This window comes from Cyprinodon variegatus, unplaced genomic scaffold (genome assembly GCF_000732505.1).
Source record: "Cyprinodon variegatus isolate N-32 unplaced genomic scaffold, C_variegatus-1.0 Scaffold20, whole genome shotgun sequence".
In the NCBI taxonomy this organism is placed as follows: domain Eukaryota; kingdom Metazoa; phylum Chordata; class Actinopteri; order Cyprinodontiformes; family Cyprinodontidae; genus Cyprinodon; species Cyprinodon variegatus.
Genome location: NW_015150473.1, coordinates 2,293,447 through 2,317,880, shown reverse-complemented (window position 1 = coordinate 2,317,880; position 24,434 = coordinate 2,293,447). Strand labels below are relative to the sequence as shown.

The 24,434-nt window shown below is 36.0% G+C and overlaps 1 protein-coding gene across 1 annotated transcript in view; it reads right to left on the bottom strand.

Moving 5' to 3' along the window:
- LOC107094008 (contactin-associated protein-like 2) overlaps positions 1–24,174 on the bottom strand; it is a gene marked incomplete at its 3' end in the record, with an annotated part of 204,901 nt that extends 180,727 nt beyond the window's left edge. Inside the window, exon 1 of the mRNA XM_015389403.1 lies at positions 23,783–24,174. Coding sequence (XP_015244889.1) covers positions 23,783–23,882 — 100 coding nt within the window. The remainder of the gene's footprint in view (positions 1–23,782) is intronic.
- Positions 24,175–24,434: the final 260 nt, after the last annotated feature.

Genomic DNA, 24,434 nt, shown 5'->3' with positions numbered 1-24,434 from the left:
CCCACACACACAAGCATGAACTCGTGCAGGCACATCTACAAGTGTCTTTCTGCCAATAAACCTTGGCCCAACAGTTTTGACAGTCTGGGTGGTATGGGAACAGTTCAAATGAGTTCAAATAAAACACTTTGAAGGAAATCGGGCATTTAACAAAAACAAAACAACAAATAAAAGAAAAATATACACAGAAGAGCAATGAACATGACTAATGAGCAGTTTAGAGAGGTTCTGGCTCCCACATGCAAAATGTAGAAAGATAAATATCTTCAATAAAGATCAAGCGATGATGCAACACTGTTGTCAGAGTAGTGGGAGTGGAGTAGACAGAGATAAAGAGAGCGGGATAAAACTAGTATACAGATAGTCTACAATGTGTATACTGAGGCAAACATGCTTTGAAGTTGTGATAAGATTTCTTGTTTACAACTTCGACAACTGTGATAAAAAAACAAAACAAAAATACCCCGAAATAAAGTATTATGATCAAAGTTGTTTTAAACAATGTATAAAAATATAGGAGAACAGAAAGCAAGGGAGGGGGAATCGGTGATGGATTACAAAAGCAGAACATTTTTAAATTATGTGCTACAGAGATGAATGCTTATTAGGTCCACATCCTACTTCCTCATCCAGCATATCTGTCAAAGCTAACATTTAGATTATAAAAACTTAAGGTTAATTTTCAGGCAAAGGGGTTTGGGTACTAGTTGGCAATCTTATAAATCCTATGCTGCATAGATAGCTCCCAATCAACTCAGAGCAGAATAAAGAGGATTTGGAACATGGCTAAATAAATAAAGCCCATAAATGATGCAGGTTTATGGTGATTCAGCTGATTTAGTCTTAAGAGAGAATCTACAGTCAACCTAAAAAAAAGACAAAAAATAATGCGGGAATCTCCATATGCAACATAATGTGAATTATGTTTTAATATTTCTACCTAATATCTATATTCTACACAGATTTATATCACTTTTCTTTTGTAGATCACTCATTTTTGTTTCTTTTTTACACTTGATTTACAGAAGTTTTAGTTTTTTCCCAAAAGTAATTGTGTAGAAGTACACCATTTTTAATCTTGTGGCTTTTTTTGTTTGTTTGTCATGTGTATCCTTAACATTGCTTTTCTCAGTAAGAATCACTTTTACCGATCAAAAGTTCAAGTAAAGTTCTCCAATCCCCAATCCATAAAAATAACAAATAATTGTTTGAAGAGCGCTAGCACTCGTGTCAAACTGTCTGATTTTATGAAGGAGTCATACCGCATTTATTATAGATATAGTAGGTAGAATCGTCCTGTCAACAGGAAGTCAAAACTGCATCACTGCAGCATTCAAAGAGTTTCATTAACTGATGGCAAAAGAATATGCTGTAAAATTGGCTTGTAACCAAATCATTACCCATGTTGGTGGGCGGCCTCCTAGTGAGAGATAGATTATTGGGCCTAGCTTTACAGACTGTCACCCCCACCTATCAGGTGCTGCTAGATTAAACTCAGGACTGCAGAAAGGGGAAAGATCATTGTGACAAAATAAGAAGGAGGAGGTTTCAAACTAGATAACACATTTCTTAGATTTGATTTAAATATGAATTAGACAGCAGCTTTTATCTTAGAACACCTGCTCTCTGTTGAATAGCTGAAAAAAAGTTCATTAAAACATAAAATTAAAAATTGTTTACAAATAGAAATGTTGACACTTGTACAAATACAATGCATATATTATAAAAGCTTCATGATAGGCAAATCAATAAATCAGGACATAAGTTATGGGTGCTGAAAAAAACATCTCTAGTAAAGAACCAGTTCAAAGTAGAGAGCTGGTTGTTTTTGCAACCTTGCAGACTCAATGAGACTTAAAATAGGGAGACAACAGGTGATATATGAAATGTTAAAGGTATAGAGGAGGATTTAAGTGAATTTTTGAAAAGACCTGCCCTCTCCACTTTTAACAAAAAAATGCACATACGCTCCCAAGAGAGATCGCCTTTTAAATGCATGCGAGAGTGTGCATGAGCCCATTTCTTCTCGTGTACGCTTCTGTTTAAAAGTTTCTGTTTGCATCGCTCATACAAACTTACTTTCCAAAAGAAGATTTGAAATTTACCACCTGTAAGTGAAAATGTGGACGAACATGCAGGAAGGCCTTATGTAAACTTATCACCAGGATTGACAATTAACCACTTATTTTGATGATCCACCCAGAAAAAATACATCCTCCACTATACTTTCAAGTAAATAAAGTAACTGTAGTCATAAAAAAGTTATTTTAGTCACTGAATAGACTTCTCACTACCTGGGGTCTATGTTTGGGATGACCCAAGAGCAGAAAGCCTGTTAAATATTTAACACAGGCAATATTTACCAACCTCTTCACATGCTATTTAATATCAATATAGCCCTTTTGTACACAACAAACACAACCTTTGGCATACCACAAAGAACTTATGATATGAAAACTTAAACAGATTTTAAATGTTTAATGAAAAATCCTTTGTTGTCCTTGTTTTAAAAATGGAAGATACTATTTTGATTGCAAATACCATTTCTCTATTTTCACTATAGATATTCGTAATGTGTTCACATTTCCCATTGTTTACATTGGTCGAATTGAGGCAAGGTACCTCTAATATCTAACAAATAATAACTTCACAGTGATGGAATAATATAAAAAGTCCTGACTGCCTGCGCTTCTAGAAAATATTTTACAATCAGGTAGGAGAATTTTCCTTGTTTCTTGTATAAAAGGAAAATAAAAACACAATTGCATTGAAATTTAGCCTTTTTTCTTTATAATCTTGTATGTCTTTCGAGGTTGCTTGGCAACGACTTTTATTATAGCTCTGTCTCTACAAAATTATAGCATGATGAAACTGTGGTAAATATATTACGTGATATAATAGCTCAGTAAGAACCAAAAAATACTCACTTCCCTTAATGTAATGGAATACAAACTTTATTTGCTTTAGATCCCTATTATTTGCACTAAGCCTATCATTTAATATACAAGCAGTAGTTGGGAAGCGTTTTTTAAGCACTGACACGGGGAAAATAAATGTTAGAAATAAACACTGTGTCCCCTGTGTCTAAAAAAAATCCTCACTGTTTTGAAAGAAAGAAGCATAAAATAACTTCTAAATAATACATTCTCTGTATTCTGCTATTGTACCAAATTCAGCTAAGCACTGTTGGTGTCCAACTGAGCTGATGATGCATTACACCCTAGAAAGATGAGAAAGATGGAACTCCAGTGGCTCCCAAACACATTGAATTGTTTTCATGAGCTAAAAAGAATATATTCTGAAAACACAGAGTATTGGCATGTACAACACAACAGGAAGGTTGTCAGCAGTGTTTTCATTCATTTGCAAAGAAATATTTGTTGCATACCATACAAACGAACTTCAACTTTATAATCGAACCGCTAACATTACAAAAACCATAGCTGCTGTAAAGAAAGCAGGTTACTCGATTTTAAGTGGTAACTAGACTACATGTAAATCTCTCTACATACAGTAATTCTGAGAACCATTTGTAGGAAATTACTTAAAGCCTTTACTCACATAACAAAAATAAACCAGGACTGAGGTTTTTTTTTTTTTTTAAGTTTGTGAATTTTAGACATTTCTACATGCTCAAACATATTCACATTGAGAGCAAAGACTGTCTTCTCAATCTCACAGAAGAAAAGCAAAAATGCACGCTTCACATTAGTTCTGTTTCACAGGACAGCCCATTACCACTCTTTGAAGTGTGTAAGCTGCTAATGGCTTTGGATCCCATTCAAGGAAAGCCTGGGTTCTGTCTGGCCATTAGGTAGCTGACTCACCCTGCTGAATAAACAAAACATTTCTAGCTCCCTCTGGATGCTCCTCCTTCTTATCCTATTGTTTGTTAGATAAAAGTACATCCTTTTAGCATTTTTTCCCATGGTGTAAATTCTTGAACAATCCAGACGAAATGGCAACTATTTTAAAAGCACCATTCGATACCCTACAGTATATGTCTTTAGATGGGTACTTCAATTAAGAAATCTGAATCAATCATTCAAACAGTGACTGCTTCAGTTCTTTAAAAAATATGTTGGCTGATGAAGTCTTATGTGGTGAGATATGTTTGTAAGTGTGCTTGGTATGGAGCCAGCCAAACTTGAGCGATATGCGTTTGATGGGCAGTTTGTGAGTACAAGCTTTTTTGTACGGGCAGGGCAAATCTTCAAAGAAGGTTAAAAAATGATTTTCTGTGAGCAAACTTTTTTTTTTAATTTCCGCTTTTATCAATATGCAGCTTAAATTCTAAAGACCAAACAGCACACATGAGTGGGGACATGCAAATGTGAAATCTTATCATGCACAAAGCAAATTTACAACCTTGAACTTACTGTGGGCCTCATTTTTTTCCTCCTGCTTTATTTAGGAAGTTTGAATGTCTGGTGCAAGCTCAAAAAATGTATACTACTAAGGAGGCATTGATAAGACACAGAGAGTGAGTAGAAAAATAGTAGCGGGGAAGAAGATATCTGTATAGGCCGGCATGGATCAGTGCAGAAATTCTACTGTGAATATATTGAACCCAAAAGGAGAAATGCAATGACTGGACTTGAATATTCTGTCATGGTACTAAATCAAAAAGGCAAAACAGAATATAAACAACTCCTTCAATGTTCTTTAACAGGCGCTGCATGAAGCCCAATTAAGTTTTATTAAACATAATGAGCTTATCATGTTTTGCAATATATTGGGTTAAGAGGCTGTTGAGAGGAGAAAAAGCATTTTAAAAGTACAGGCCTTTTAACATTTATCATGTAATATCCCATGTCTGATATTGTATGATTTAGTGGTGATTTGTACTGGAATAACTACTGGAATCAATTGTGATTCATACAGAGCTCTGATAGAGATGGTTAGCTTACTCTTCAAATGATGTAACGTTATGCTCTCTCTGCTTTTTCTCATAGTAGCTTTGCCTTATCTGTTCCTGTTTGGCTGTGACACCATCCTGGAGAGGAATATCAGCTGTGCTGCTGCCATCAACACCCTTGTGTTTATAGATGTTCGAGATCTGCTTGTTTTTCAGTTCGGTCCTGTTTCTCTAACTGTGACTGGCTGGATGTGCTCTCTTCATCCTCTGACATGGCAGTTGGCTCGGAACTTCTCAGCCTGGCTGTGTATTTCCTGGACGGGGCCGCTTTTTACAGTTGGCTTTTGTGTCTCTGCTTCTGTCTCCTGCTTCTTCCTGTTAAAAGGGAGTTTTTCCTCTCCACTGTTGCTACAAGCATGCATAGTGTGAGGGATTTCCTTCTAGTCAATGAGTTGATGCAATCAATTGGTTTTCCTTAGATAGAAAACCTGAATAAATTTGACTGTATGATTTGGTAACCTGTAAAGTGCCTTGAGATGACATGTGTTGTGAATTTGCCTTATATAGATAAACTGAATTGAAATTATTTGGCTCGAGCTTTGCCTGAGTGAAGATCCGCTTGTGAGAATCAGGTGTGATTCATGCCACTGATTCCTTGACTCACTTAGTCTACAAGTAAGACACTAATTCATTTATGCTGTCAGGTTATGTTGTGGCCTGATCAAATTATGCCTTAGTTAATGCAGAATTCACTTAGTCACATAGTAAACCAATGAAATGAGAAGAGCAGACATCATCATTAATTACACAATGATTTATAAAATTGTATTATTTTTTTTTTTAGATGTAATCTGGCATTTTTTTTTTCATAAATAGATTCTTTAATGTAAAAGTTACAATAGAGTCATAAGCTTTTCAAACCACACGACTTCCGGTTGTCAGAACTTCAAAATATGGTAAGCTAAAAAATTATTATATTATATCTACCGGTATATATTAAATCAGATTTTTTAACCTGTTTTATCCTTTATGGAACTCAAAAGGCTGTTAACGGGATATAGGCCTAACTAGCTAATTTGATTTCACTAAGCCATCCCCATATCCATATATAAATGTAAAGCAGCAAATAAAAAATGCAGTTAAAGGTCTTCAAAAAGCAAACTATATGACCAAAGCAGCCCGTTTGTTACTGTAAAACCAAATTTGCAGTTGCCTGAAGTGAATGATTTGGTAAACATATCATTTTACTGTATTTAACTAATTTTTCTAATTTAATTTCCTTTTGTGAAAAAAAAAATTCTATTTTCCATTGGGATTAATAAAGTATTCTATTTGATTATATAACTGCTGTTCTCATCACTAGTGTTTCAGCAGCAATAAAGTACAGTATGTAGCTCACACAACCAATTTAATGAGTTTGTAGCACAGATGTCCTGCTTTAATTACTTTCTTTCCCTATTTCAATCAGTTGCGGTCTATATAAAGTCGAACTGTTATGCTACGGTCTGAATTTTAAGATATCAATCTGTCTGCCTGCCTATGCCTGCTCATACAATTAAATTCATAAAAACATAAATCATCATTCATTTTACACCTTTTTAAAGTTTTAGAAACCAATAAAACATCCATCCATCCATCCATTTTCTTACACGCTTGTCCCGAGTGGGGTCGTGAGGGGTGCTGGTGCCTATCTCCAGCAGTCAATGGGCGAGAGGCAGGGTACACCCTGGACAGGCCGCCAGTCCATCGCAGACCAATAAAACATAATTGATTAAAAAGAGAAAAAAGTGTTTCTTGTTTACCTCATACTTGAGTCAACATCCATTTTTTTATTGGTCTTAATTTAAGTACAGTGACCATACCCTTAACCTTGATTTCTAAGCCAAAAAAAACTGAGCCATCATTTTTGTGTTCTGTTATAAAAATATTAAAATTCATATCAGAGAGATGGAAGCTCAAGAATACCCAATACAGTAGACATGTTGAACAACAAATACAAAGGGATTGAGAAAACATAGATTTTTGATTATAGATAATTTACATTTTATAGAGAATTTACATACATACAGTGTTTCAAAGTGTATGCATGTTGTGCTCTCTGTTTCTGCAAACAAAAAGAAGAATGTTGCAGGAAAAAACAACAAAATAAACGTCCTTATTTGACTAAAGTAAGTGATGACTATTCCCATTGAATTCCATTGAATTTAAGTATTTTTCAAACCTGCCTTTACCCTGACAATAATCTTAAATCTAGCGATTACCAGCGTATACCTCACCTTAAACCTAGCCCAATTCACACATTAGCCCTAAACATAACCGTTAGCAAAATAGTTTGTAACGACCGGCCAAAATGTACTGACTTTGTAAAAAAAATCCTCAAATTAAAGATTAAAAACTAAAATTGGCCCTCACTTTTATTCTAAAACACAAGCACCCAAACACACAGGGCCTTTCCATTGACTTCTATTAATTTCTATGACCTAACCGTGACACTTACCCAAGACCTAACCATTACAGGTTAATGCCTTACTCTAACCAACGCCTAAACTCAATTTTCACCTTAGACCTTAATGTGACCACTGACCTTAAAACAGCATTTGGCCTGTCTGTCCCCACAAAGTGCTATTTTTCCAGAAAAATGGCTCCACAATGTATCAAATACAACAACACACCAGTTTTTTTTCCATCCATATCAGAACTTTACATTGACTTATTCTCATTTTAATTAACCCAACCCTGACATTTACCCTAACAAAACCTTAAGGGAATTTACATTATGCCTCTAGTCTTTCTCTCTAAGATCAGATCAGCGGTTACAGAAAAACCTTCAATTTAACAAATATGATTAAAAAAAATCAAATAAAAATTAAAGTTATACATTGCTTTTCAACCACCCTTCAGCAGACAGATTTTAATGAAACATGAATTTCTTAATGTATGTTTACACTAACAGTCATCCACACACCTGGGTGTAGGTGTGTGTGCTTGCTCTTGTTATTAATACATTGTAGGGCCCATTTTCAGGCAAAATGGCATGTCTTTATGACCGGCTGCTCCTTATGGGGCCCAATACCTGGATCCCATAAGGGAAATTGTTGTTTATAGGTTAGGGGTCACATTTAGGACTAAGGTGTGAATAGAGTTTAGGTTGGGGCTAGGGTTAGGGACATGTATGGTTAAGGTTAGGGTAAGGGTCACGTTTAAGATGTATAAATTAATAGCAGTCAATGGAAAGGCCTCACAAATATAGTGAGACAAGTTTGGGTGTGTTTGTGTGTGTGTGCACATTGCAACAAGACATGTATACAGATTTCCCCTCAGTAATACATTAGATCTAGATGTAGACCAATATTCTTAAACAATCTGTAAATCACATTTTCTCCTGAAAAACATGGGTTTAATTATGTACAGGTAGAGTGAAATAATCTATGAAACACATTTGGTGTCATGTAAATTTATCTGTTTATTGTTTTGTTTTGTTTTTTGTTCTTTTTTCATACTGTCTTAGGTGTCTATTCAATAAATCAACACCTCTGCTTATCCCAGTCAGAGATTAAACACCAATCAGCCTTTTCTAATCTGCTGCATGTTGACCATCGGTACTCTTTTAGAACTAATATTAGAAGGAAAGATGACCATACACTGAACACTGAATTTAATTCTAATACCAAACATGTCCAACGGACCAACAATTATGTAATTCAATAGCAGGCATTCATTACAATTCTGTTTAATGAAATTTCCAATTAATCAACTGAGAGTTTGAAGGAATTACCTAACTGAATAAACTGCTGATGACATTTATATTACTGAAATGACTTTGTCAGTGGCTCTGAATTGAGCTGATTGTTATTAAACTCACACAGTGGGTGTCATTAATTAGGTGAATTTCAAATCTCTCAACAAAGGTCAGGATTAACAAAACCGGTTCTGAAGAGTTCATCAACTAGCGCATAATAGCACAAAAAAAAAAATTATACGATGGAAAAATAAAAATGATCAGATTTCTTCGATGAGATTCAATTTCTTTATATTCAGAAAACAAGGAGATGGGAACAAAATAAACCATTCTTATATTTAGCTTGCTGATGCACCAGATTTGTTGAGGTTTTCAGTCTTTTTATTTTTTCTTAGATGCTGTCTTCATTTCTTAAGATTGGTGCATTTTAACATACCTCTAAGGATTATGGATTTTGAAACATGGCTTTTGAAAAATTTTTTGAGGAAAAGCTAATCAAAATTTGGGTCTAATTTAAATGTTTCAAATAGACATAAAGCAGTTTTTTTATCATTTATATTTCCTTACTTCTCTACAATCTATAATGCTGTACCTATAGACAAGCAATGTTATGTTTACTGAAGGTAGAATATGTAGAGAAAGGCAAAGTAATCTGACCAAACAAACAAAACACATAGGTTAGACAAGCTCATCATCAATGACAGATAAAGCAAAAAGCAGTGGATATGAAAAAAAAAAAAAACTGAGAATGCTGCAGTGAGGGAAAATAGAGAAGATGGTAGATAAAAGAAGGTATAAAAGGAAGCAGTGACCCCTGTCAGACAAATGTCAGCTCAGAGTGTAACAGCAACTTGAACCAGAGCTAATGGACCACACTCACATCTACCCTCAACTCCTTTCTTTTCCTCTATCTTAAACACACAGAGTTACCTTTAAGATCTTACAAATCTACAACAAAACACACACAATTGAAAAAAAAAAAACACATAAAAACAGCCTTTTATAAAGGCACATACAAAAATATGAAATGTATTAAGCTTTTTGCTGAGGAAAACAAAACTTTAAGCTGAGAAAAATACTTATTGTTAAAAACACAAGATTAATTATTATTTTAAACTAAATTTCAACTTGGACATGTTTTTAAAAAGTAGTTCAAATATGAACGATTTCAGCTGGTGATTCTGTTATATTCTTCCCAGGCATACTGTATGAATGTGAAACTTTGTCATTGCTGCATTAAAAAGACAGGATGAAATGTTGAGTATGTCAGCCATTCAAACATTTTCTGAGATTATAAGGACAGTTTACAACACTGCACGACTACACAAAAACCTAGAACCCTTGCTGCAGACACACCTGTCTGATGCGGCTTAGTTTTGCTTTTTTCAAATTGCTGGTGGTATCAGACGGCAATGCCCGTAAAGGAGTTGTTTGGACAGAAACCAATTCTTCCCCCGGGCTAAACACTTAACATTACCTTCAATATGCTGTGTATTTGCCCCAATCCAAATATTCTTTCCTCTTCTGCAGAAATATGTATGTATAAATATTTACAAAAAGTATGGTATGTATGTACGACGGAGTGTTAGGGCCAGGCAAGAGATTTTTTAATTTTTCTAATTTTGAGAACAAAGTTGTAACATTAGGAGAATAGTTATAATATTATGAGAATAAAAGTGTTATATTACAAGAATTAATTCATAACATTACGAGATTAAATTTGTCATACCACAACCCGTTTCAGAAAGAAAGCTTCGAGCTCCGACCAGCATGTGACAGATGATCAGCACCACCAAACAGCAACCTGAGTCCACTTTGACGTACTGCTCAATTTGATGCTGGTGCTCTAAAAGATTTACTTATTTGTCAAACCTATGCCAAAGTATAACCTCACATGATGCTCGATATTCCCCATTTTAGGGAAGACAGTGCTTCTTGTAAGAGTTGTCATAATATATTACTTTATTCTCGTAATTTTAGGACTTTATTCTTATTTAATATTACGACTTTATTCTTGTAGTTTTATGACTATTCTCTTTGTGACTTTATTTGCGTAATATTACTTTATTCTCTTAATTTTAAGACTTTATTCTCATAATGTTGTGACTTAATTCTCGAAAAAGAAAACAAAAAAATCTCTAGCCTGGCTCTAATACTCCGTCGTATGTATGTGCTTAACATAAACATGAGAACAAAATTGTTGGCACCCCTCATTTAATAAAAGAAAGAACCCACAATGCTTAGAAATGAAAGTCAGACATTGCTTTGAACCATCCTTTAAAATTAAGATTTTAAAACATAAAATTCTAAAACATGCCTAGAGACAAATTATGGTAGTCTTAGGAAAGACAGAAAATAATGTGAGCAAAGGTACATGTTAAATCAAAGCGTGACTACTAACAAGCATCACAGATTTCTATAATCTTGTAATTGGTCAGCAGGCCTACATATAGTGCTACAGATAGTTAATGTGCTTTTTGGTGTCTACCACACTCAACATGAACCAGGGAAAGGACGGGAAGGTCTTAAACTTAACTACTGAACCAGAAAAAAATTCCTACACTTGTTTTCTCGCCTTTCTACTCTTCAGAACTATAGCACCGTATAGCCTTGTTTTTCAAGTGCCCCAGCTGGCTAACTTTCTATTCTGTGTCTCAGCTTTTCCTCTGAGTCTAACTAGAAAAAGGAAAGTGTTTATTCTGTGGTAGTAGCCCAAAGATTAATTCACTTAATCTTGGCCCTGTAAATGGGGTATTCAAGCGGCTTAAAAAACAAATTGAATGTAAAGGCTGAAAGTAATAACAACATTTGTCTTAGCTGGAGCACAATGCCCTTTTTCAAAGCACGCTTCCACATCAGCTGGTAACGAGATATCTGACATGCAGTATGACCAACATAGACCCATGCAGACACACATGCACAGGCCAGCAAATTTACCCTTTCTAACATACATTTCAACTCTACTCAGTAAATACAGTTTATAGTCACACAGGATAGTAAGCAAAGATGAGACATTAGAAATTATCTGTCTGCAGTCTACATTATGCGAGTATTTATTTCCGGTAGTGCTGTTATGATGGTGAACAGATGTTATGCTTTGGATTTTAAAGTGTAATCCCTAGAGTCAATGCCCATCAGGCAAACGCTGCTTACTGGGTTGATGTTGCTGGATAAGGGTTAAACACAATGTGCTCAGTGTAACTTGTAATTCAGTGACAACTAAAAAGCAATGAATATTTTTTTCAAATAAAAAAACAACAAAAAATAACTGAGCCAGTCATTTTTAGATTAGAAATTAGTTATTGGTAAATGGAAATTTCACAATGCCTCATTAAACCTTAAAAAGAGCTGCGGATTTACAAATCCTAAAAACTGTGCTGTATTTATTATTAACCCATGGTTTCCCACGCACTCTTCAGAACGAGGACTACAAAAACATGTCGACCCTTAAACCACAATTTAAAAGGACAAGGTAAACTTGGGTTTGTGTTTGCATAATTTATTTTTCCTCAATTCCTTACTTTAATTAAGATATTCAATTTCTAATGCTAGAACAAATAATAAGGAAGGACAGAACATGCCTTTATCATTTCTAGTTCAAACAAATAAAAATATGTATTGAAATAAGATTTTTGGCCTGGTAAAAATCAGATTAGAATCGATTAACAAAATGACCTTGAATAGAAAAAATGTGCACGTAATTTAAATGAACAACATAATCAAAACAGAAATTCTAAATATAAACATAGACAGGATAAGCTTTTATTAAAGGGAAAATTCACAAAATTAGATATAACCAAACCTCTTATAAGAGATCAAGAGATCAAAACCTCTTCTTTAGCTTTTGAAGAGGGAAACTTACAGTAGTCATCCACAAAACACCCAAGAGAAGTAAACTCTACACCTTGTTTTGGGTCTTAAGTTTCTGATTGAAGAAGTCTGAAATAAGCCACTTAGGAAGAAGTCAGCATTGATATTTATTAAATTAACAAACACCTTCCCATGGCTGCTTTCTATGCAAAGAAGAACAACACTGAGCCCCTCGTAAATGCCTCAAGCTCCACTACTTTCCCTGAGGATAAGCCCAACAATCCTCTAAATGTCAGCATTGATTGTAAACACATGGGGCGGCATGGTTAGAAGATAGAACCTAATGGTGTAAAGGTCCCAGTCTGGATGCCATTCCTATTCCTCTGTGGGTTTTCAAATGCAGTCCTATTTTCTTGTTAGGTTAATAACAACACTCAATTAACCACATGGGTGGTATGGTTGTGTTACTCTTCGTGTACCTAGTGGTTGTCCAGGATATATTTCCCTGGCATGGTGACAAGCTGGGAAAGGCTCCAACTGGGATATCTTCCAGCACCCTGCAACTCTCACATGCATTGTCCAGGTAAAGAAAATTAATAAACTCATCTGAATGTAGCTCAGACTATCAAAAGGGGAAATGTATTAAGAAATAACCTAAGTTTAACTTACATCAGCAAAATAGGACAAAAGTTAAAAATTTAGCTGTTTATTAGTGAATAAATAAGTGGCCAATACTTTTTGTATAAGATGATCTGTTGCCCTATTATTTTATATGCTCCCTTTTATTAATTTGCATCATATAAAAATAGTGTTGAATGCAATATTAATAAAAAAAAAAAAGGCATAGGCGCAGGCAAGGAAGAGGGGGTCTGGTTTGGGGACCAGCGGATCTCGTCCCTGCTTTTTGCGGATGAAGTAGTTTTGCTGGCTCCCTCCTGGCAAGACCTACAGCGTGCGCTGGGGTGGTTCGCAGCCAAGTGTGAAGCGGCCGGGATGAGAATCAGCTCCTCCAAGTCCGAGGCCATGATTCTTGACCGGAAAAAGGTGGCTTGTCCTCCTTTTTGGCTCCACTTGAGTCCCTGCCTCAAGTGGAGGAGTTCAAGTATCTTGGGGTCCTGTTCACGAGTGAGGGAAGAATGGAGCGGGAGATCGATAGACGGATCGGTGCGGCTGCTGCAGTAATGCGGAGGCTGCAAAGGTCTGTCGTGGTGAAGAGAGAGCTGAGCGAAAAGGCAAAATTTACCGGTCGGTCTAAGTTCCTACCCTCACCTATGGTCATGAAATCTGGATCATGACCGAAAGAACGAGATCCCGGATACAAGCGGCTGAAATTAGCTTTCTCCGCAGGGTGGCTGGGCTCTCCCTTAGAGATAGGGAGAGGAGCTCGGTCATCCGGGAGAGGCTCAGTGTAGAGCCGGTTCTCCTCCACATCGAGAGGAGTCAGTTTAGGTGGCTCGGACATCTGCTTCGGATGCCCCCTGGATGCCTCCCTCGGGAGGTGTTCCAGGCACGTCCCACCGGGAGGAGGCCCAGGGGACGACCCAGGACATGCTGGAGAGACTACGTCTCTCGGCTGGCCTGGGAGCGCCTAGGGCTTCCCCCAACAGAGCTGGAGGAGGTGTCAGCAAAGAGGGAAGTCTGCTCTGCTTAGTCTGCTGCCCCCGCGACCCGGTTTCGGATAAAGCGCGAGACGACGAGTACGAGCAACATTAATAGAGAAGCGGGTCACTGTTCAACTCTACATTTAGTTCTCTGAGGACCTTTGTTGTAAATTAGACCCTAGCATCAATAAAAAAAAAAAAAAAACTCACATTGAAGGTTGTATTGATGTGACTAATATATAGTTCTGTCAGGCAGCTAGTTCAGTAATATTGCTGCTCATAATTATACACTGATGAGATCATATTTGTTTGACCCTAAAAATAGCCAAAAAGGAGCAGCAGCAATAAGCATTAAGAACACGGAGTAAAAAAGAGCTCATGAACAGTTTATCTGCAGAGGATGATACAGACCACTTTTGATAGCACTTGTATGTTATAAAAGTGCATCAACAAGACAGGTAGTGGATATAAAAAAGATATAGTTGGTTTCTATTTTACAGTTAGCATCAGCTTGCAACTACTTAAATTTATATATGGACAAGATTGAAAGGTAGAGTATATATCTGGATGCACTGTAAATACTTCATGCAGCTTTTCCTCCTGTATGCACCTTCTGTTTTTTTATATGAACTGATGTCACAGGTGAATATCTCTATTGTGAGATCAATAAAGTTCTATTCTATTCCGAAAAAGAAGATATCCTTCATTTCAAATCTAATATGCCGAATGTATTTTTAGTAAACAATCCGAACGTTGGAGAGTCTTAAATTACCTTTTAAAGTTTTTTTTTGTGAGAATCAGTTTTTTACATTCATATGATTTGTAATAAATTTTTCAATTGATTCTAAAACTGCTAAAACAAAACCTGAGCCTCTGAGATTCCCACTGCCACAGTACTGCTAGTGTAACCCAGTCTGAAGCAGTAATATTTTGCATTGAGTTAATCTCTATCTAGTACTCAGAGTCATATTTTGAGAACAGACAAAAACTGAACAGTACTTTTGTACTTTTGCTGAGAGGTAATGAAACTCAAGCCAAAACACAAAGTATAGATTAGATTCAGTTTAGGTGTTTAAACGAACTCAAGGTCCCCACTGCAATGGGGTACTCAGTAACTGGGCTACAACTTTAGTAAAATAAATCCTTGGGTGACACAGCTCTATTAAGTTTATTTATGTATTTTTTGAGAAAGTCTTCAGTAAACCTTTTCTTCTAATTTAACTTTTTTTTCTCTATACTGTATAAAATTACTGTTAGGGTTCCTGGTGTTTTGCTGTTTTTCTGGTGTGAGTGAGCTTCCTGTCACAGAGAGGATCTTTACTGGTGGCTGGGTGTTGCTGCAAAGCCGAGAACATTTCTCACTCAAGATGACTAGCATGTATATAAGGAGGTGAAGGATCATCTCTCTTCACTGGATGATTACCCTGATCATAACCAGTGAAACACAGTTTGTCTCTGATCTTCATGGCAAAGGTCTTACATGTGTTCAGCAGTTCTCTGTCTTCATCACCTGCCTGCCTGCTCTCCAACACGTCTCTTGCAAGTACCAATGCTCTGTGATCTCACTCACATTCTAGGGAAATGTGAGAGAGACCTTGCAAGGCTCATTGAATCAAAACCCTATACTGTAGATCCATGCTACCTCCCCTTCATCTCTCAAGTAAGCAAATAAATTAGTCACCGATTGTCTCCTTCCTGATCAGTCTGCTTTCTCACCTCAGATCAACCAGAAAGTTGAATGAATGAATGAATAAAAGAACGAATAAATGAATGAATAGGAATTTATTTCAGACATATTTTTTTGACAAACAACAATAAATGAATCAACAAAATACATACAAAAAAGACTGGTTATTTTTCAAACTAATTAAATTCACTGGAACATAAATAGAGAGAGCTGTTTGAAATTCTACCAGATCTGGGAGTTTGAGGAGGTAGGACTCTATAAATATTATGTTACTATGATCAAGGAATCCTGCCTTATGAACCATTCTGATGGCCCTTTTTTGCAATGTGCATAACAGTTGCACTAAGATTTTTTTTAAGTTCAACAAACTTAAAAAAAAAAACTAACAGTCTTCCAGATTCTTGTTGCTTTTGTACATAAAATGTTAAAATCATCCATATATAAAAGACATTTTATGTACAGATCTTTTATCAATAGACAGAGTGTTCCAACTAACAGACTGTCTATTGATAAAAGATCTGTACATAAAATGTTAAAATTCACTGTTTATCCATGTGATTCTGCATTTGGGTCAAAAACTACAAACCAACATGACAATTGCAGGCAGTGGACACAGTGACATTTATTATGATTTGTCTATATAATGAATCAATCTCTTAAGAAGTTGCTGATTAATAAAGACAGCCAGGTTCAGTCTTTGAATTTCGCTGTGATGAACTCTCATAGATGCACTAATTATAAGAACAAGGAGTGTGCGTAAATGAGCCCTTGAGATGTCAACAACATTCACACCACTTTTCTGATGAAAAGCTTCCCCTGTTGTGTTTTTTAATTCATTATTCTCTAAATTCTATTTATTTTACTCAGTTATTTATTCTCACTAGTCGTTTATTCTAATGACTAGTGAGAATAAATTCTATAAAAATAAATTATAAAAACTATATACACATGTAAACAAATGCAATCAAGCATACGGCAATCACTGAAAGGTACATTTAAATTGACATCTATATAAGCTTTTTTAGTTTTTATTAATACCTCTCACAACAGGAGGATTCAGTGATGCAAACAGGTGTGTTTATACATGAGAAGGACAAAGCAGGTAAGCTATTTGGGTTTCTGTATGTGTGAGTAAGTGATATGCTACTGACATTGTTAAAGGGAATAACGCTCTATGACTTGTCAGTGTACATTTGTATCAATGTGTCCTTGCTTCTGTGGGGGAAATGATTGAGAGCCTTGCAGCACTTGTTTCAAAGAAGGATATTTTCATTTTTTTAAGGGAAACTCCTATAGTTGCAATACTAATGTTTTACTACTTATTTGCTCTTCCCATGACTGTTATTTAACTGTTAACTGTTTTTTTTTTTGTTTAAAGTACTAAAAGTCATTTTAGTCCTTTAAAACATTTTAAAATTCACCATAATGGATTTGCGACCTACAAGAATGTCCCCTGCCTTTGGCTGTATGACCACCAAAGGTACTGTAAGCACTGGACGGTATTTTGTATGAGAAGGTACAATAGATTAATTGAAATATGGATAAATGTCAATATTCTACATAGTTTAAGATAAAAATACACAAAAACATATGTAGCAAAACTTCTAGATTTCACCATGTCTTCAAGTCCTTATTAAAAGAAAGTCATCTACAAAAAGATGAAGCACTGATGCACTTACAATATGTTTATTCTACTATAATATCTTACTTCCTTAAAGATTGGATTTTAAAGTTACGTTACATCATAAAGGGTAAATATGACTAGGCTCATGTTGAAAAATATCAATTTAAATGGGTCATATCAAACACTGAAACACAGACTGTAACTCCAAGGAAATAAAAACAGCCTGACATACCAAAAACAAAACAAAAAATTAAGCCATCAGAACATCACTACGTGTAGATTTGTTTATAATGGTCAGAAACCAAAAAACCACAATAGTATAACAATAAAACTCCCAACCCTCCTAGAAAATACATCAGGGTAAACACATTTACAAATGTGTGGGTTTCAAAGACCAGTGGTGCCTTAAGGAAGCTTTTGAAGTGGACTTTTTATGGCACTACAGAAATCTGAAAGGTATAGCAGAACAAGACTGTGTTAATACCTTAGTCATAGATGGTGTTTAAGGGAGATAGACATTTTATAATGCTTGTATTACAGACAAAAACATACATAGGTGAGTAAATAATTGTGTATACATATACAGGGATGACCTTTCTACAATACATGATGAAACCTAGCACACCATATGTTAAGACACCTACGATAAGCTTAAAAAACCCTGCAGTAACATGAGGATGTAATAAAGACCAAAGACAAAGGGAAGGTAGGGCAACACTGCAGCAGATGACACACAGTGAAACATGAAGGTGCAAATATTGCAACCAGTGTGCACCAAATCGATTCAGTGATGACCATTAAGAGCACCCTACTCTCTGATGTGCAGCATTGTTAAGGATTGATACTGCAGTGCTGATGGCCATGAACTTTTTTTCCCCTATACAATCACCTGACTACATGCTCATTAAACATTTATGGCAGCCTGACGGGTAAGAAAAAGACAATCCCTGCCCACCATCAGAAGCTATAACTGAATCCTGCTAATAATGAGGCAAAAATATCAATATGTGCAGCAGTCAAAAGTCAAGAGGTAGGGAACAACCTAGATAAGTTACCAGTTCATTAATGGTAAATTGCTATTAAATGCTTAAAAATGTAGTCTGTAGGGGAATGTATTTCTTATTTGTCAACGACAGGAGGTTCTGAAATTTTAGAAAAAGAAAATTTTCACAATTGGAACGATAAGCAGGTATATCACATCCTTAAAATATAAGAAGTACATACACAAATACATAATCCGAATGGGCAACATGTGAGCTGATGGACTTAGCAGACGAAACAGTATACAATAGAAAAGGTAGAGGCGAGGAGATATTATTAAGGTCATGTGACTAAAAAAACAGTGAGTAAGGATCCACAGACTTAGAAATATATTGGAACACAAAATAAGCTAGGGCTGTTAAGGAAGGAAGAAAATTATAAGAGAAACACATGGGACTCAATGAACTGAAGCAGCAGAGAGGTTGTGCGAAAGATGAATTATTGAGGTAGTTAAGAGTAAAGCAATTTAAAAAAAAGGTACTGTAACAGAACACAGCTTGCTTTTGTTTGTTTTTTTTGTGTGTTTTTCTATTGTAGCTGAAAGGATTTTTGGGGGGGCAACAAAGAGTAGAACACTGAGTAAAAAAAGTCTTCACCTGCAAAACTGTTAAAAAGAAAGAAGTGCAAAAGGGGGATGGAGTTTTTTAAAAGTCAAACCCAACTACCTAGATGGCTGGTAGAGAAAACATGGCACTGTAATTAAAGCCAGTCCTTTTACAAGAAGCTCTCATTCACTTAGCTTATACCCTAGTGAAAACATGCATGCAGAGACACAGACACAACCAATACAAAGGAAGTTGCTCACACACAAACAGCCAAACATAGCAACTATCCAAGTATATAGCTTCTCTAATCTGAGCCAAACCAGTCTGCTTCCTCCTGCCTTAATCCTATCATTATCACCCCCTAATGGGAGCATGCTAGAGACATGTGTATAAGCACTAGACAATGGTAGGGAAAAAGGTTTTCCAAAGTGTTAAGTAAATGTGTTGCAACTTCAAAAAAAAATTCAATTTCACAGGAACAAAGCATATGTATGGAAGATAATAAAAAACTGAGATAAAGTACTGCTATCCTAAGATTCTTAAGCATTTGCCTCAAAGTCCTCTGATGAAATTATGTTTTTTTTTATATTATTTTTTTTAATTTTATTTACATTAATAACAGCAACAAAATCTAGAACTTTTACAACATAAAAAAATAAAAAAATAAATCTGCAATTTTTACAACATAGACTAAAAGAGATTACCTTGTTTCGGTTTAAAGACTATTACTAACACTGGTCCTCAAAAGATATGTGGCATTGATATAATTTGGCTCCTAAGAAAAATGCAACCCCACCTTTATTTGGACGATCAATTTATATGAGCTTGCAACAAGGCTACAGTACGTGATCATAGAGTTTCTCCCAGCAAAAACAAAAAAATGGCCAAACATTCCCCTACTTTATTTAGTCTAACTCAATCTAAAACACCCTATTAATCCCAAAGGGAAATTATATGGTGTTGAAACTCTTACAGGGTTTCTTCAGTGAGTTGCAGATGTTAATGACTGTAGGCAGAATGGATTTCATGTGGCAGTCCGTCTTATTGTTGTTACATTTTATAAAGAAATATTTCTATTAAGGTCAGCTCTGGTTAAGTTCACAGAAGAGACAAGTTTGTGTATTAGCTTGTTGAGCTTCTGTATGTGATATCCTGTGATTACTTACAAAGTCTTTGGCAAATAAACAATAACTACAGATTGTCTTCCTGGATGAAGATTATGAAACTATGACCCATAATTCTCACTACAAATCTATATTTATAGAGTATTTTTTTCTTTAACAATTTCAGAACCTCTTGACTTAGAAGTGGGTTTGGTGAGGAGTAAACACCTCAGTGTTCACCAGGATGGAAACTAGCCAACTAGCAAACATATCTGTGAAGCTGCGTACAAGAAGGGGCAGAGCAGACTGTTCTTCACAAGGAAGCTTTGGTATTTTAATTATTCTAATAGGATGTACCACATTTTCTATATACCTGTTGTGATATTTTCTATAATCATCTGTTTAAGAAGGGTCAGAAAAAATACTTAAAGTCTATAAAGAAGGCTGGCTCTTTTCTTGGGATACTTCTTGAAGCTCTAGAGAGGATTTTATGAAAAAAAAGAAAAAAACAAAACAAAAAAAAACATGAAAAATCTTAAGAATCCTCTTTATAAGATGATCATACCACAATGTATGTATGAATGTCTTCAGTCAGAGGCTATTCAAGACAAATTGACAGTCTGCTTAGGGGATACTTCCTACCTACAGCTATTAACATCTGTAACAACTGATTGATAAAACCTCTATAAAAATGAAATAATTTAACTTAGCTTTGGTATTGATATAAATATATATTGTAATTTGGATTTATTTAAATTCTTGTAAAATGAGATGCTTTCTTCAATATGTTACTCTTTCAACATAAGGAAACAACAGGGAATGTTAATGCTTGTGCCGTAATAATTGCTGGATCCATAGCAACCGCGTTAACTATGATGGAAAATAGAAAATTGACATGATATATATATATATATATATATATATATATATATATATATATTTTTAGGAGACGCAAAGATTATTGGGAAAACTTTAAATTAAAAGATTATCCATAGTCAGGCTGCACGGTGGTGCAGTTTGTAGCACTTTTTCCTTGCACCAAGAAAGTTCTGGTTTCCATTTCCAGCCCTGTGACTTCCTGCATGGAGTTTGCATGTTCTCCCTGTGTATGCATGGGTTCTCTTCAGGTACTTCGGCTTCCTCCAACATTCCAAAATCATCATTGTTAGGTTATGGCTTCTTCTCTAAATTGTTCTTAAGTGTGAGTGCATTTGTGGATGGTTGTGTGTCTCTGTGTTGCCCTGCTACAGACTTGGAACATCTCCTGTGTATACCCCAACTCTCGCACATAGACAGCCGGAGATAGGCACTGTCCCCACCGTGTCCCTGACGGAATAAGCGGGAGAAGATGGATGGATAATCTATATTCCCTGAACAAAAATTAAGACAATATTATGCATACATCCATCTAGAAATGTCTTTAAAAATAACATACATTTACATGCTTTCTTTTAACTGTTGTATTTACCCACATTAAATAGAGAAATGGTCATCCATTTTTCTTCTTTTTTGCTAGGAGTAGCTCGGCAGTAATGTAACTTGGTTGCAAGCCAATGTAAATTAATTTCCTGACTTAAACATGGGGTTGTTTCTGTGAGGATGCCACACTTTCCTTATGGACCACCTGGCTATGCAAACATTTTTCAGTGAGACTATGTTGTTTAATGAGAAACGAGTAAAGACATGGAAACCAAGATTGTGTTGCGCCTTAAAAAAGCAACTAAATGCTTCCTTTTTGACAAAAAAATGAATGTAATAATTGTAAGAATCCATCTACACACATAGAAGCTATGAGAGACACTAATCTCATTATGCATCAGACTTTTTTGTACCCCATTTGGCCAACAGTGTGAGAGACAAACATAAAGGTACTTTTTACATCTAATGGTTGGACATGCTTAAAAGGAAATCTCATGGTACAAACACAACCAGAAATTGAAAGGCATAGCAGCAAAGCTGATAATTGGCTACATTCAAGGTCAAATAACCACTAAAGTATTAGTTTGAGTATCAAGTAAATTACAATAAAGTCGATCTTTTACCTCCCATTTGAGGATAGAAATGTGCAGACTTGATTATTATATGTTGTATCTACAGTTGTATATCTACTGTTATAACTTATAAATAGAAAAGGAAGGTACTGGGAATTTTATCTTAATGGTAAGTGGAAAAAAAACTTCTTTGAGCTCCTTTAACAACAGATTAACGAATACTTTGATAATGTTTTGGCAGGATATAGAAAACTGAAATATTTCTTGTTAATTATGTGCTCAAAGACAACACGGATTGACATAAAAGCAAACATGCAACTGACTAAACATGCATGCACTAACCTTAATAGACTCTAGGTAGAACATAGGAAGGAAACAATATTTTCTCACTTATATGCAGTGAAATATTTTTTTTTTAATTTGTTTAACGTGCCTGTGTCATATGTATGCTTACTTTAAAGTTCTGATAGAGATGCAAATATAGATACGAAGATTGCAAAATAAGCAGACAATGAAATTGCCCATGAACTAAGAATTTCCGTCAAGCTTCCCACTTGCAGAGTCAGCAATTCTTCTAAAGATATCTCTGGGGGGAGAGAAATGAGGAAAAAGGCGAAGTTCAAATAACACGTTTTGTATCCTCTTTAACTTTTTTTCCTTTCTACTCCGTCTTCTGTCACCGCTCACATACACAGCTTAAACGCACCAACGCAAATCGCTGGCAGCAGCGTCTCCCTGTTGTCGCCTGTCAGATAGAATGATTAATGATGCGCGACCCCACGAACATTCATCCAGGACCGGAGAAACACTAGCGATCGCCGGGGGATTCAACTCTCTGAACCTTTCGGCTGAGTCTCTGTTAGCAAAACGTTAATCGAAGGAAGCGCGGCTAATCTCAGTGAAACAAAAGATGAAAGATGCTATAATGGGTGACAGAAGCAAGCATGCAAGGTCCATCCTATCACCAGAAAGTCGCTTTGATTACTTTCGGTAACAGTCAAGGACTTTTAAGTCATAGGTTACTATAGATAGTCAGAAACATTGTGTAATGCATATATAATTAACCAGAAATTAAATGTTTTTATGATGAAACTGCAATCTTCTTATTCCGTTTTTCATCTATTACCCAACAAGTTATTAGAAAAAAAATATTCATAGACAGGCAGATTCACATGCAGTTGGTGTAAATGTAATAAAAAGAAGCATTTCTAATTAGATTTTTATTTTATTTTAATTTGTCAAAGAAGGCAAGGTATTCAAATTGTTGCAAGACAATTCATAGTACAACTGAAAAACAAAGTAATCATACAGAAACTTTAGATAAAAATGCTTTCCTAATGTTTTGGGAAAAGATAGCTCCCATTCAAAGATGAGGGGGGAAAAAAATCTGAAATTACTTGAGAGATAAACTGTTTTCTTCACAGAAAACAGCATCAAAGTTCCGAAAAACAACAACAGCTCAACTAAAATCCTGACATTCCGTCAAAGAAGTCAGCTTCCAGCCAGAACATCGCAACAAGATGCATAAATCCAAACCGTTCAAAAAATCTGTCGGTGAAAAAAATAAAGGAAATAAAATGTTCGTACATTCTGGAGAATAAACACGTGGATATCCAAACTCTGAGGCTAACAACGTTTTCTTTCTTTTTTTTCTTTTTCTTTCTATCCCGAAGGCAACCTGACGGCCATAGTCAGCAACAGAAAGCTTGAGTCTGCTTTGGACATAACAGTCTAGCAAACATCCTGAAACACACGCAAACACTGAAAACCACTGACAACTTACGAGTTGTTGGCAGAGCTCCGTGCACACTGTTGACGTGGCAGAAAATCCACAGAACCAGCGGTAATAACGTTGGTCTCTGGGCAGGATGCCGCCGGTGCATCTTCACGACCTGTGTGACGAGCAGGCGACGGGAGAGGGACCACCGAGCAGAGAGGCGAAATCGCCAGTGAGATCAGTCAGCCCCGCTTTGCCACTGAGGACTGACAGAGAGGAGCCTGGTGCAAGCGCTCTGACTCTCCCCCTCTCTCTTTCTTTCTCTCTCTCTCTCGCGCGCTCTCTCACACGATGATGTAAGGATCACACCGTCGAGCGAGCTTGTGCTTTCTTGCAAATGAAAGTCAGTTATTCCTTCTGCGATTTCGACTAAAGCGAAAAAAAAAATATCCCGACAGAAACAAAATAACCAAGTTTCCACTTGGAAACGTTGAGAATTGATAAGTTTATCTACAGGGTGCAATAAAGCCCAGGGTATACTCTGCTGGTGCTGATTTCCCCTGTCCTGATCTCCGATGCGCTGTCCGTGGTGCTGAACTTGCGCTGTCCGTGGTGCTGAACTTGTCCTACTCCTTCTAAGTAACCCGCGCTCCAGTCTGTCTTGCAGCCAGACAGTGCCCCCATCCTTCTTTGTGTGGGAAACAAGTGCGGCGTTATA